We start from the raw sequence: 13,975 nt of genomic DNA on the forward strand, positions 1-13,975 counted from the left end.
CTTTATCAATTTCAATTCTATTATATATCGAACTCTATATCATTATAATTTATATTCAATTCAACTTCTTCTACCAATTTATATTTTAATTTATATCGAGTTTTATATTATTCAAATTTGTTACTTCGGGCTAAATTAAATTTAAGCAAACTAAATATATTTATTAATATTTAGTTGATATATGATGTGACTCGGGATATGATAAAATAACAATACTATTAATCCTCCTAAAAAATTTATTCTAATGAACTTGGATAAATAAAATAATAATATATTATATTATAATAAACTAAACATTAAAAGTTTGGTAGTCGGTGGGTCGGTACTTACTGAAATTACTTAATTACTATTACTGAATTATTCTAATTCTAATTATTGGGTCGATCAATTCTAATTTTAATTGATATGGAAGTCAACTTCCTCTATTGTTTTATGAATTTCAATTTTATTTTATATCAAACTCTATAATTCATTATAATTTATATTAAATTTATTATATTTTAATTTATATCGAGTTCTATATTATTCTAATTTGTTACTTTGGGCTAAATTAAATTTAACCAAACTAAATATATTTTTTAAGATTTAGTTGATATATCGTGTGACTCGACTCGGGCTAAGATAAAAATAACAATACTATCAATTCTCCTAAAAAATTTATACTAATGAACTTGGATAAACAAAATAATATATGTTATTTATCTAGGATAAAAATAATATTATATAATTGATTCATACTAACACAAAACTAAAATAAAAATACAATTCGACCAACAAAAATAAAATCATATATACTAATTATTTATTCTAAAACAAATTTATCTGATTAATCCAGACTTTAAAAATATTAAAATTAAACTAAAAATAATTAGTTTGAATTGATCGGTGTATTCGTATCATATTGATGTGAACTAAAAAATCAAATTTTAATTAAAATAAAAATATTATTTTTTTTAAAAAAATACACATAAAATTATCAATAAAACTATATTGTTCAATTTGTAATATTGTCTTTTTCAAATATTTTTTATAGAGTTATAGTTAATCGATTAAGTAATCATCATGCTAAAATATTATTTTTTAAGGTTCCAACATAACGAAGACATTATATTTTAACCCTTAATAAAATAATAATTTCTTTATAATAATATTCCCCCTACCAATTATATCACTTTAAATAATTTTAAATGTTCTAAAAAGGTTTTGAACATATACGTCTACTAATATTATAATGAAGTCATATCATTTAAAGTTTTAAATGAACAAAATTTAAAATTAAATTTAAAATATTTTTTTTAAAAAATTATATAATATTAAAAAATATATATATGTGATCGCACAAGCTAGTATCAAATACAGAAATATTTTATGAATCTCCATTCTCAAAATTGGGACTAAATTATCATTATCATCCTTTAATCAATCCAATTGTGTTTGATATCTTTAATTAGTGCTACTATATGGATGAATCAACTCACGATTGTCTCGCCGGTGACCGGAATCTTCACTCCGGCGATCATTTGGACACTTCCGATCATCATATTACTCAAGGTCTCTCTATCAATACTTCTCTTTCGTAATTTCTTATATATTAATTGTATGTATTTGTGCTGAATTAAAATAACTAGAGTAGAGATTGATTAATTGTATTTATAGCATAATTGTTGAATTAATTATGTTATATATGTAATGTTTATGGTGATAGTGCTAATTGAATCGTAGTGTTGGTGTATTATGCGGTTGTGTTTCGAGACGAGTGGTTTGGAGTATGTTTAGGTGTTTGCAGTTGAACGAAAGAAATGAAGTTGAACACTGAATTTATGTAAAGATTACCGGAGAATTACGAGTGAATAAAGTTATGTAGTTTATCTTGTTAAATGATTTCTGGTACTTTCGATTTTAAGTCTGTTGTAAATTCGATTATTATTATTGTTTGTCCCTCCGTCCCACTTATTTTGTCACCAATCACATTTTCACGTTTTATTCAATCATATCAAACAAACTAATAGTTACCAAAAAAAATGTATTATTTTTGAAAAATGTTAACATATATTATTTGTTCGTTTTGGAAATAAATGTTGGAGTAAATGTTGTAATACTGAGGTAGTCTATGACTAATGCTAATGTTGATATACGTAGAATTTGGACTGCAAGGTTGCTAATAATTGCAGTTATGATGTGGTAGTACTTGTTAAGAGTGGTTATTAATGTAATTAGTGTTGGGTATGGCAGTTGTATTTGCTGAAATTTAGATTTTGTTTGTTTGCTTTTCTCGGACATATATGTGAAGCGAAGTTTGTGTTGCAGTTGGTTTTGAGGTTGATGAAGATCAAAATGGCGAAGTATCGGGTGCTTCTATGTATATGGAAGGCAGAGCAGCTGATGAAAATGAAATGGGAGAAAGTTCTGATGATGGTACATTTGAACAAGCCCTTATTGTAAAAGAAGATGACGATCTTTCTCGAAGGGAATTGTTTCCTTTAGATAAGAGTACTTCAGCTTCAGGGGAGGAACCTTATCTTGGACAGGAATTTGAATCTGAGGCAGCTGCACATGCATTTTATAATTCATATGCTACTAGATTAGGTTTTGTTATCCGTGTGAGTAAACTCTCTCGATCAAGGCGTGATGGAACTGCCATTGGTAGGGCCCTTGTTTGCAATAAAGAGGGCTTTAGGATGCCCGACAGACGTGAAAAGATTGTACGACAAAGGGCTGAAACAAGGGTTGGTTGCAGAGCAATGATTCTGGTCAGAAAAGCCAGCGATGGTAAATGGATAGTTACGAAATTCGTAAAGGAGCACACTCATACATTGACTCCTGGAAAAGGTCGTAGAGAATTGATGTATGATCAATATCCGGTGAGTTTTTCTTTTTCATAAAAAAGTTCATATCTTGTGTTGTGCATTCTTCCAATAAAATTTGTTAAATTAGCTTGTTACTATGCATCTGCAATATACTAGTTGGAGTTTATAGGAAATAACTGTGGCTTTATCGAATATTTTCCCTGTAAGTTTTCTTGTAAGATAACTGATTAAATTTAAAGGTATGCTATTTTACTTTTTTGGAATTCAATTTTAGGTCATTTTTGTTTGATAAATAATAAATTGCAATCATTTTGGGCCTTTTAGGAAAAGCTGATCATTTTAGTATAAAATGAGACACTTGAAGAGTTTGATTTCAATTTTCATTTCTCTGGAGAAGAAATGTGAAAGATTGTGTTTAAAATCAAAAGAAAGTTTAACAAGTTCAAGGAAACTTTTTGACATCCCTCCTAGACTTGTTACGAGGTTTAATTAGTATTAGAAGTACAATTTAGCCTGTTCTTTTGTTGCAAGTATGGTCACACATCAAATATGATATCTTCTTGTGCATTCTTTTGTTGCAAGTATGGTCACACATCAAATATGATATCTTCTTGTGCATAATAGTACCTTTTGGGATTTATGATTATAATACAGTACTTTTGCCATTAGTTTTCTTGTTCACTGTTATCAGTTTGTAATCTTTAGAAATTAGATATAAATTATATTATTTTCCTCTCAGTCAGGATTTTAACAGGTACTCAAGTTTTGGGTTATAGAGGTAAAAAGTCGTAATGTTTGTTACATAATAGAGCTGGATATTATAGAATAATGAATGTTCAAGAGTAAATCTACTAATATATATACATCTAAGTTTCTTGATATTCTCTGCCTTAAAATGCTATTTTAACCTACCTTCTCCTTTACGTTGTGCTCCAGAGTTTAAAAATGGAAAGAAGAGAATAGAAAACAAAAGATAATTTTAAAATTTTCCTTCCTAGTCGTGTTCCCGAGTTTTTTGGCAAGAGAAGAGAAGTGATCAGGAGAGAAAATTTCCTAAAATTTTCCCCCAAAACTTTCTTCCCAAAAATGGGAAGATTTGGAAAGATCCTCTCACATTATCTTCTTTTTCATGGTCACTTCCTCTCCTTTTTACAAAAACTCGGAAGCACACGACTGATTTATTTTCTTCTACTATTTCTCTTCTCATCTCTTCTCCTCCCATCTCTTCTCTTCTATTCTCTTCAAAAAAATCTCTGGAAGGCCACAATTATGCAGAACCTAGACCATACATCAGTGTGACTAAAACCTCTATTTTTTTCTCAAGTGATGCCAAGTGTACTCAGTGTCAAAATGTTCATGCATTATGCCACAACAGAGTACAGTAATCAAATGTAGTTGCACTTGCTTTCTTTTCGGCGGCCAATTCTTCTGCATCTCAGTCACAGATAAACTGTTATGTAAAACTTTAACTCTGCAAGACAATAATTGCATGACTTTAATAGCTAATTAAGCATACTAATTGCACTTGGTAGTGTTAGATCTATTAGATTACAAGCAATAGTATAGAATGATGATATAGGTAATGTTTGATCAGAAAGTGGTGCAGCTATCTCTTATATGCAATTTAGTGTGTTCATGAGTATTATAACTGATGTTGATATTTATTAACTTTCTCATAAAATTTGAACTTCCGCTATGTTAAGCACATTTTCTGCTTTGTTTAAAGCTTAGACCAGTGAATTAGGACCTAGTTCATTCATCGGTTATTAGCTTATATGTTCCTTCGCAAACTTGGTTTTCTGATCAAGGTTCAATTTCACTAGAATTTGTGTGTAAATCACACTAATTCTCAGTTTCAGTTCAATTTGAGCATATCAATTGCTCAAAAGTTGGCTCATATCTCACAAAAAGCTTACTCCAGCTCATTTTACAGAACTGATTACAGTTGGTATTGATTCACTTCACCAACTGCTGTATCTAATAATTCCGATTTGCATACTGTAGTCCGCTGCATCTTTTGAAGCAGAATGTAATAAACTGTAAAGAATCAGGTTATGGGAAATAACCAGTATTGTATCGGATAGGTTCACGGATCATAACTTGGGTGTTTCAAGGAAAATGAGTCAGGACTTAGTTCTGAATATTTGAAAACCAGGAAAAGAATGAAGAAGTACATGGGAATTATTTTCATGCTGAATATGAGTGTATAAACCACAAATCTTAATGACCATCAGGGAGATAATAATGATGGCGAGGAAGAGAGCTGGACAAGGTACAGGATTGCTTATCTTAAGCATGTAGAATCGAGTGACTGTGAATGTTGCAAATTCTGACAGATTCGGACAAGTTTATTCAAGAAGGAATAAGGGAAATTCAGAAAAATAAATATCTTTTCCTAATCTTTTAAAGATTGTGGAAAAAGATTAGGTTACATTTTAATAATTGGGAAATATCATATGTATCCACTAAATCATGCAAACCAAATATTTTCGTTTTAGTTCCTATAAGTTAGGGGGGTTTTCTTGGAGGCTACTCCAGATGCCTATATATGAATATTCTAGCATTGTAATTGGGGAGATGGGATTAATATTAAACAACTATTATATGCCCAAGTGTGAGGCTTAAGTTTTCTGGGTGTGATGTCTGTAAACTAGGTGTGAGGCCTAGTTATCTTTTTCATTCTTTTCTATTTATAATTAAGAATTCTGTTCGCCCATATTTTGCTGTCTACTATAACATTTTACCAAGATCCTGCATCAGTGAAGTACAAGATAATGTGCGGGCAGCTGGAGCCTGGGTCTACTGTGCACCTCATGTGAGTGCCTAGGTCATGGTAAAGTCTTATGTGATTGGCAGGGATCAAGTAAGTTGGAGGAATATTCTAAGGCCCAGAAAATACCCTAATCCTCGTAAAGCGTTCAAACCACAGTGGAGGCATTCTATTCCTTTTTGCTGTTGCAAGGTCGGTTATTTAAAGGAAGCGGGATGATGCTTGTCTCCATTGCCAGGTCCTTCCAGATCTAAATATGAGAGAATTAAATATCCAAGAGTAATTTGACTTGATCTAAACACCTAGTGTATTAATTTTTGGGATGAGTTGATTTAGATAGTGATGCGATCTTTTGTGTTAAAACTGTTGCTTCTAGACGACAGGTTCTTGCTTTGAATTTTTCTTCTACAATTCATTTAATAATCTGTCTAATTCCTTAGAATACATAAGCAACAGAGTAGGTGCATGTGTGTTGGAGACCTGGAGTGTGGCTTTAAGTGCAGTTTTTACTATGAGTGTGGTGTTTAAGTTCATGTAACAACCAGTCCTTGAATTTGTGCAGATATATGTACACAACATTACGTACTAACTTTTTGTTATCATTTGGTCTTATACAGAATGAACATGACAAGATCAAAGAATTGTCCCAGCAGCTAGCTATTGAGAAAAAACGAGCTGCATCCTATAAAAGGCAATTAGAGCTAGTTTTTGAGCACATCGAGGAGCATAATAAATGTCTGTCTAACAACATTCAAGACATAGTAAACAGCGTGAAAGAGATGGAGTCTAAAGGGCATTGGAATGGTACACAACTGGAAACAAGTCGAGGCAAGCGAAAACCTTCTTGACGGGTTAGAATCACTGTAAAATGCGACACTTGTTTGTCACTCTAAATGTGGCCTTATATCTTGTATCAGCCTGCAATTGGCAATCTCTTTTCTATCGAAGTGGTGTCCTACACATTTTAGTATCCAGAGATATTCTTGTAATCAGTTAAAAAAGAGAATATTGTTATTAATTTAGTGGGGTTTCATGTCCCATGGTAAAATTATTCTTCCTCCTAGCATATGTAAAATTGTTTATTTCTCTGAGTATTAGTTTTATTTATTTATAGAGAGATTCATCTTACGTTGTTCTCCTTCTCCCCCATAGTTTGAAATTTAGGCAATTGAGCAAATGTGCCTTGTTTCAAGTAGATGTTTCTGCTTTTTGTAATGACACAATCCTTTTTTTGCAAGTCTTTTTCTTTTTGATAGGATGCGTTTTTGCAAGTTTACAGAATAAATGTTAGTAGAAAAGCCTCGTGTTTTTTGTTTTTGACATGTTTCGTATATATTTTTATATGTACCGAATTCATAAGCTTTGTGTTATTTTTTAATTTGGAGAGATTATCTACCACCCCTTATTTTTTTGCATGTATAGGGGTGGGAGTGCTCGAAATTGGATCCATTACCGTTCCCGTAATTTCTCAACTCCCCCATCCCGCCCCTTATTCTTTACCACCTCCTTAATGTTCCCGTGATTTCTCATCTTGCAGTGATATTCACCCCCTCCCCTCAAAATGATAGTTTCCAGTTTCTACGGCAAAATAAACCTTTTTGAGGATAATTTGAGTTTGATAGGGCTGTCTATCATCACAAAGCTGCTCGAAGTGGACGGCTCAACTAGAGAACAAGAGTTACAAACTCCCCAATAATTTACAAACACAAGCATGTTTCTAGAAATGTTTCTTGATTTTACAATTCCAAAGAAAGAACAACATAAAGGAAAGAAGAAGAACACACGCATTTGTTTTGATTCCCCAATCGTGAGAATCTCTATCAAACCCTCCAATGCTTCTACAAATGTACTCTTTTTTATTGACAGATTCTAGAAGATGTAGTATTATAAATGTGCAATTTTAAAAATTTACAAACGCAACGCCTCTCATCTATTTCTTACTATAAATCTAAATCTAATGTAAAATTTAGTTTTCATCTCTTCCTTTCAGTAATTGTGCTTTCATCTTTTTTGGCTCTCTTCCTCTCTCTATATAGGTAAATATGAAAAATTATTTATGCTCTCTTTTAATAGCAGCTTCCAGCAGTAGAAATTCTGTTGTACAGGTTCGTTCTTTATAATTAATAATTTATGAGATTCTTTGAGTGGTAAGAGCTTCAAGAGGTTCAATTTTCGTTTACCCCTATATTTGTTAAAACAGATACTCGTAGGTCATATTATCCTAATTAGTAAAAACAAACGTAGACGCATGGTAAAACATTTTGTTGATCAGTTGTTAAAAAGTTTGATAAATTTATATATTAAGATCGATTTGGTTTATGTCGAAAAAAGTTGTATACATAATAAATGAAACTAATTTTTATATTTTATTTTATCTATTAGATGTCATTGTTCAAATTACAGCTCTTGTTTATTTGTTTAACTTCTGTGTTTTATTAATAAATTTTTGTTCAAAAACTGAAATCATTAGTGTTAAGTAATCGATTGCTAAAAGATGGACTTGGTTACTTAACAATCAGAAAACTGCTCACTAGTCTTTCTTTACTATAAACATAATAACTACAAATTTTTTATAAAATAACTTATTGATAATAAAGTGGAACTGAATTAAGTTATAAATGTGCGAGAGATGTATTTTATATTAATATTAGAGTAAAGATAATCTCTACTCAAATTTAATAAACTTCGTATTTTCAACAATAACTTAGCTAATCGGATAAAAATTACTTAAAAATTGACGAGTATACTCAACTGACGAGTATAATAAGTAAATGATGTGATATGTATGTATTTTTTATTGGAACAGTAAAATTAAAATGATTTTAGAGATGATGAGGTGACAGATTATCACCTTGTAATTTGAAATGCACCAATAAAACTGTGTAAACGTTGCTGAACTGGTAAGCTGTCACTGGAATGTGTAGTAGCACTTGTATTTTTGGTGAATCTTGCATATATATTTATTCAATTTTTCTAGCGTGCGTCCATGGAACCTATACTTATTTGGTGTTAATTCATTGTTGGCAGGCTGCTGCAGCTTCCACAAGATTATCACAGGCCTGTGGTATTAAAATGGCTAGGCATATTGCTTCAGATTCTTCCATGCAGAAGGATATTCGTGATGGTGATGATGATCAGGGGTACACAATCTCTATATTTCGTTCAACTTTCATTACATTTTTCGTATAATTAGTTATGCAGTTGGTGCTTTACTAATAAATAGGCTCTTTCAATTGTGTCTCTTAACTACTTTAGTTTTTCAGTTTTTTTCAATTCATCCCGTTTGGGGTCGAAAATATAGTAGGCGAAGAGGGTAGGGATTATAAGTTACAATTTCTCTTTCCATCTGAGTATAACAAGTGAGAATTGCAGAAACATTGTTTACATGTTCAGAGTAAAAAAAGCCTAATAAATAGCTTGGTAACCTGTAATAAGGAGTTCGTTAAGTTGTAGGAACAAATGATAAATCAATGAAATCAGATGACAAAACGTTGTGGTTCCTTAAGATTTGATAACTTTGATGAATATCACTTTTTATGTGCAACCTAAAAAACAAAGATGGAGATGTTTTCAAGTCATTAATGATCGAGTTTTTGCATTTAAAATTCAACTAATTCTCATTATCCCTAGGGTGTTTAGTGTTTACCTATCCTTTTGCATTTATGCGATTAAAAGGGTGAGATTTTATTGTCCAAAAAAGTTGAAGTATGAAGGGTGACCAACAATTAGCACAAAAGCGGCTAAATACCTTAGCAATTGCCAATCTCACAGCTTGTAAACCCTTTCTGAAGCGCAGAATGTTTAAATCTTTATAGTCGATCATGCATCTGCCTAAAGTGTGATGTGCTTGAAAGTGATATTTGGGCCTACATATTACATATAATGTTTTACTAAATCCCCTGTAATCATCAGATATAAGGGACACGGTATGTTGGCGCCTTTTACTGCTGGGTGGCAAACGGATGAAAAACCTCTTGTGATAGCTAAATCTGAGGTAAGCTTGGTGTAATGTTTCGTTTACACATAGATGGTCTAATAAAAGAATCTATCGCTAAACAACCACTGTTTACATTGGCATGGTAAGTCCATTTACAGGTTTAACCATCAAATATTGGCTAAAACTTGTTTCACTTTTAAGTAAAATGACTGTTAACTGATTTTGTAGGGTTCCTATGTTTATGACACAAATGGGAAAAAGTATCTTGACTCTCTTGCTGGTCTATGGTGCACAGCCTTAGGTATCCAATTTATGTATCTACTCTTGGCCTCTCAAGTCCTTCTGGTGCTCTACTTTTCTTGATCCTGTTAATTTTCGGCATATACTTCTTCTGCTTAGATTTGGAACTTACACGTTCTATCCTTTAGAATTTACACATTTCTGCAACTATCATTTTCAGGAGGGAGTGAACCTCGCTTGGTTGATGCTGCAACAAAACAACTTAGCACCCTTCCATTTTATCATTCCTTTTGGAATCGTTCAACAAAACCGACATTGGTTTGCTTATTGATCCCTTGTAAAGCATGACTTGCAAGTTTCCATACCATGCTTTCTAACCGTAGTTAATTTTCTGTCCGAATTGTGCAGGATCTCGCAAAGGAGCTTCTGGAAATGTTTACTGCTACTAAGATGGCAAAAGTATTCTTCACAAATAGTGGTTCAGAAACCAATGATACCCAGGTGGTATTACAGCCTTATGAATTAATGTATTTTTTATATTAACAACTAGAATAACAACTTCCTAGATGGAAGTTTGCATTTCATTTATATTAATGAAATAGAAGCAATAACAAATAGAAAGCCATACACTGAAGACAGTGTTAGTAATTATTACGCAACAGTGTGGAATGCTAATAGTCTTTATAGACGGAAATCTATCGAAGAGGGAAAGATGACAGAATTGAGGCAGGTGGAATAAAAAGGAGAATAAATGAAGAATGTGTTTTTATTTAAACTCAACACCATGGATTTAAATTTAAAACCATGTCCTTTTTTTAAAAAGTTTCAAGCTTGAACCCTTTGAGAGAGAAGCTGTAATTTGAGCTTTAAAACTAAATTCTTACTGTAGGTGAAGCTAGTTTGGTATTATAACAATGCACGTGGAAGGCCAAACAAGAAAAAGTTTATTGCCCGATTAAATTCGTGAGTTTACTCTCAGCTTCTGGTGTTTCTTCAGTAAACATTTCCATGATTTTGTTCCTCATGTAGTCTTTAACTCTTAACAGGTATCATGGATCTACTGTCGTATCAGCTAGTCTTTCAGGGTAGAGTACTTACAAGTATTTTGTACTAGAATAATACTGGAATCGCGGAACACTTAACCACTGAGACACTTTCTTTTGACAGTCTTCCTCCACTCCATCAGAATTTTGATTTGCCATCCCCTTTTGTTTTGCACACCGATTGCCCCCATTATTGGAGATATCATCTATCAGGTAGATGACCTCTGCTTGATCTAGTTTTTGTTTACAGGATTCTTTTAGTCCATCTATAACTGTTATATTATTCATTATATCTAGGTGAGACAGAAGAAGATTTCTCAACAAGGTTAGCCAACAATTTGGAAGAGCTTATCCTAAAAGAAGGACCAGAGACGGTATCTATCCCCTGTTTAGATCATCATAATATAATACGAAGAATAAATATTTTTTGGCTGACTTCACTATCATTTCTGTTAGATTGCTGCCTTTATTGCAGAGCCGGTCATTGGGGCAGGAGGCGTGATTCCACCTCCAGCTACTTATTTTGATAAAGTTAGTTTATCTTTTGCTTTGATTCCAATGTTCAACCAGTCATTTATGCGTAATGAACTCATACAAGCATTTTATTTGTAATACCTTTGCAGATTCAAGCTATTGTCAAAAAATATGACATTCTCTTTATTGCTGATGAGGTACCATCAATTTTTCTGTCTGTATATACTTTACTAGTAAGGTAATGTTGTAAACATCTACCGTATTTGCATTCTAGGTGATTTGTGCATTTGGAAGACTAGGAACTATGTTTGGCTGTGATAAGTACAATATTAAGCCAGATCTCGTCTCTATTGCAAAGGTAAACTCCGATAGAAGATATCTACTTTGTCTTTGTTTTTGGCTTGTATCTCTAACTGAAAGCTCCAGGCTCTTACTTCCGGATACATACCAATTGGTGCTGTTTTGGTTAGCCCTGAAGTTGCGGATGTTATATACTCTGAAAGCAACAAACTGGGTATGATTATGAAACATTATGATAATGATCATGGTTTTCCTTCTATTCAATGGTTACTTAATATATTATTCCACCAGGTTCTTTCAATCACGGATTCACTACTTCCGGGCATCCAGTCGCCTGTGCTGTTGCACTGGAAACACTCAAGATCTACAAGTATGCTCTTGTAGAATCCGCTGGTTTGATTTAAACATTATGTTCACAGTTGAATAGCTTTGAAGGTGTAATAAATTCTTCATGACTAGAGCAACTAAGTGTGACAATACACTAATCTCTACTTTTAAGCCGTAAACTAACAAGTCTCTGGAGTTATTAATGGGACAGTGTTGTTATCACTGATCAAGTATCAGCTGAACTCAAATATTACAAAGCAATAATATTGTTCGTAAAATACATCTTCTTGGTATTCCACACTCAGCTAGACCCTTACATGGAAGTTCTTCCTCGCTTGCTCAACGTGGGACTTGAGTTAACACCCAACATTTCCCTTCTTAACTATGCCAGGATAAAAATTTAATCACAAAAACTGTAACATGCAGTACTTCTGCAGACATAAGTAACCAGTTAAGCGTGATTATGTTAAATAAGCCTTGGTAGTAAGGCTTATTTGAGTGCAGCTGGCCATACATATTTGTGACAAAGTGTTTAATCATATAGTACTTTGTTTTCAGGGAGAGAAATATTGTTGAGCAGGTTAAGAACTTAGCTCCGAAGTTTCAAGATGGTATAAGGGCCTTTTCCGACAGTGCAATTATTGGAGAGGTACACATGTTCATGCGTTTTATTAAAATTCAGATATCTAGTTGCTATTAAGTACTGCACATATTAATACAGGTTCAATACTAACAATCTTTATTTGCAGATTAGAGGAACTGGTTTAATTCTAGTGACGGAGTTTACAGATAACAAGTCACCCACTGATCTCTTCCCTCCAGAATGGGGTAAGTACATTTTTTCGGTTTTTATATATGATGTGTAGTTTCTAAAACGATAAAATGAAACTTTTACTTTGAAATTATGTTTTATCCATCCAACTTTTGTATCAATACTTCTTGACGGAAGTTATATATGGTGTTCTCGATCTCAGGAATAGGTGGTTATTTTGGAGCTCAGTGTGAGAAGCTTGGTATGTTAGTACGTGTTGTTTTCGACCATATAATTATGAGTCCTCCTCTTATCATGACCTCAAGTGAAGTTGATGAGGTAAGCCTCTATTCATGTTACTTGTATGCTTTGGTACCTTCTTAGTGTCATAGAAAGTTATTGAATTGAGCAAAGTGAATGATTATAATTCCTAAAGTTTGAAAACTTAAAAATTTTCAGTTGATAAGCAAGTATGGGAAAGCACTGAAGGCCACCGAGGAACGGGTGAAAGAACTCAAGGCTAAACAGAAGTAAGCTGTTATCAGCATCAGTAGGATCATAAGCATGATGATTATGAGAAATAGCGATGAATCCAACATCTATGTAAAGAAATAAACATGTTGAAAACCATATGAAAATAAAGAAGAGTTTAGAGCATCTTCCCACTTTTCTAGTGTATCTGGTATCTGGTAGAAGTATAAGTTTAGCTGTAAGAACTACAAAAGAGCTCTGTTGGGAATGTTAAACTTCAGTTTCAGTATATGATATTTCAGTTGTGTTTATTGTACAACATGCAATTAAGTTGGATAATTTTACAGTTATAGATGTGGAACTGAATTGAATTATAAATGTGCGAGAGACGTAAATTTCATTATTAATATTAGAGTACTGAAGATAACTTCTCTACCCAAATTTTATAAACTTCATATTTTCAACAATATTTTAGCAAATCTGATAAAAATATAGGTAAAAATCGAGAGTATACTAAATTGAGGAGTTTTTTTAGACAAATATGGCTTATAACCTTACAAATGAGTGTCTATTCTCATAAACTTTCGGGGTGAATGAGGACCGAACCCAGAATCAACCTGATACGACAAAAGATAAACTCCTAAATCACTTGAGGAGTTTAATAAGTAAATGATGTGATGTGCATGTAATTTTTATTGGAACAGTAAATTAAAATGATTTTAGAGATGATGAGGTGACAGATTATCACCTTGTAATTTCAAAATGCAGCAATAAAACTGTGTAAATGGTTGCTGAACAGGTAAGCTGTCACTGAAATGTGGAGTAGCACACTTGCATTTCTGCTTAATTCGTAAA

General features: G+C 32.6%; 2 protein-coding genes across 6 annotated transcripts; both read left to right on the forward strand.

Moving 5' to 3' along the window:
- Positions 1–1,363: 1,363 nt before the first annotated feature.
- LOC141660807 (uncharacterized) lies at positions 1,364–6,705 on the forward strand. Of its 3 annotated transcripts, none has more exons than XR_012549887.1 (4): positions 1,364–1,551; positions 2,308–2,861; positions 5,568–5,856; positions 6,195–6,290. XR_012549887.1 is itself a non-coding variant. In XM_074467793.1 (3 exons), exons 1-3 carry the CDS (start codon positions 1,461–1,463, stop codon positions 6,423–6,425), a joined length of 876 nt encoding a protein of 291 aa, XP_074323894.1. In that variant the 5' UTR covers positions 1,364–1,460; the 3' UTR covers positions 6,426–6,705. The 3 variants fall into 3 exon arrangements, 1 of the variants encoding a protein (XP_074323894.1); XR_012549886.1 differs by having other exon boundaries at positions 5,568–5,815; XM_074467793.1 differs by lacking the exon at positions 5,568–5,856 and having other exon boundaries at positions 6,195–6,705.
- Positions 6,706–7,604: 899 nt separating this feature from the next.
- Positions 7,605–13,439, forward strand: LOC141660815 (gamma aminobutyrate transaminase 3, chloroplastic-like). Of its 3 annotated transcripts, none has more exons than XM_074467800.1 (19): positions 7,605–7,682; positions 8,605–8,717; positions 9,490–9,571; positions 9,743–9,815; positions 9,975–10,072; positions 10,163–10,255; positions 10,644–10,717; positions 10,801–10,839; positions 10,922–11,010; positions 11,095–11,171; positions 11,254–11,328; positions 11,421–11,468; positions 11,546–11,629; positions 11,698–11,785; positions 11,863–11,941; positions 12,457–12,547; positions 12,648–12,726; positions 12,873–12,988; positions 13,109–13,439. In XM_074467800.1, exons 1-19 carry the CDS (start codon positions 7,620–7,622, stop codon positions 13,181–13,183), a joined length of 1,536 nt encoding a protein of 511 aa, XP_074323901.1. In that variant the 5' UTR covers positions 7,605–7,619; the 3' UTR covers positions 13,184–13,439. The 3 variants fall into 3 exon arrangements, with proteins under 3 accessions (XP_074323901.1, XP_074323910.1, XP_074323906.1); XM_074467809.1 differs by lacking the exon at positions 7,605–7,682 and adding an exon at positions 8,434–8,477; XM_074467805.1 differs by lacking the exon at positions 7,605–7,682 and adding an exon at positions 8,479–8,518.
- The last annotated feature ends 536 nt before the right edge of the window (positions 13,440–13,975 follow it).

This window comes from Apium graveolens, chromosome 1, assembly GCF_009905375.1.
Source record: "Apium graveolens cultivar Ventura chromosome 1, ASM990537v1, whole genome shotgun sequence".
In the NCBI taxonomy this organism is placed as follows: domain Eukaryota; kingdom Viridiplantae; phylum Streptophyta; class Magnoliopsida; order Apiales; family Apiaceae; genus Apium; species Apium graveolens.

What these genes read in the sequence shown, in the direction of transcription:
- LOC141660807 (XM_074467793.1), top strand. Translation starts at nt 1,461, where the DNA reads ATGGATGAATCAACTCACGATTGTCTCGCCGGTGACCGGAATCTTCAC. An exon ending in CGATCATCATATTACTCAAG is followed by an intron (nt 1,552 to 2,307) that starts GTCTCTCTATCA and finishes TTTGTGTTGCAG; the next exon opens with TTGGTTTTGAGGTTGATGAA. An exon ending in TGATGTATGATCAATATCCG is followed by an intron (nt 2,862 to 6,194) that starts GTGAGTTTTTCT and finishes GGTCTTATACAG; the next exon opens with AATGAACATGACAAGATCAA.
- LOC141660815 (XM_074467800.1), top strand. Translation starts at nt 7,620, where the DNA reads ATGAAAAATTATTTATGCTCTCTTTTAATAGCAGCTTCCAGCAGTAGA. An exon ending in GTAGAAATTCTGTTGTACAG is followed by an intron (nt 7,683 to 8,604) that starts GTTCGTTCTTTA and finishes CATTGTTGGCAG; the next exon opens with GCTGCTGCAGCTTCCACAAG. An exon ending in ATCTCGTCTCTATTGCAAAG is followed by an intron (nt 11,630 to 11,697) that starts GTAAACTCCGAT and finishes TGAAAGCTCCAG; the next exon opens with GCTCTTACTTCCGGATACAT.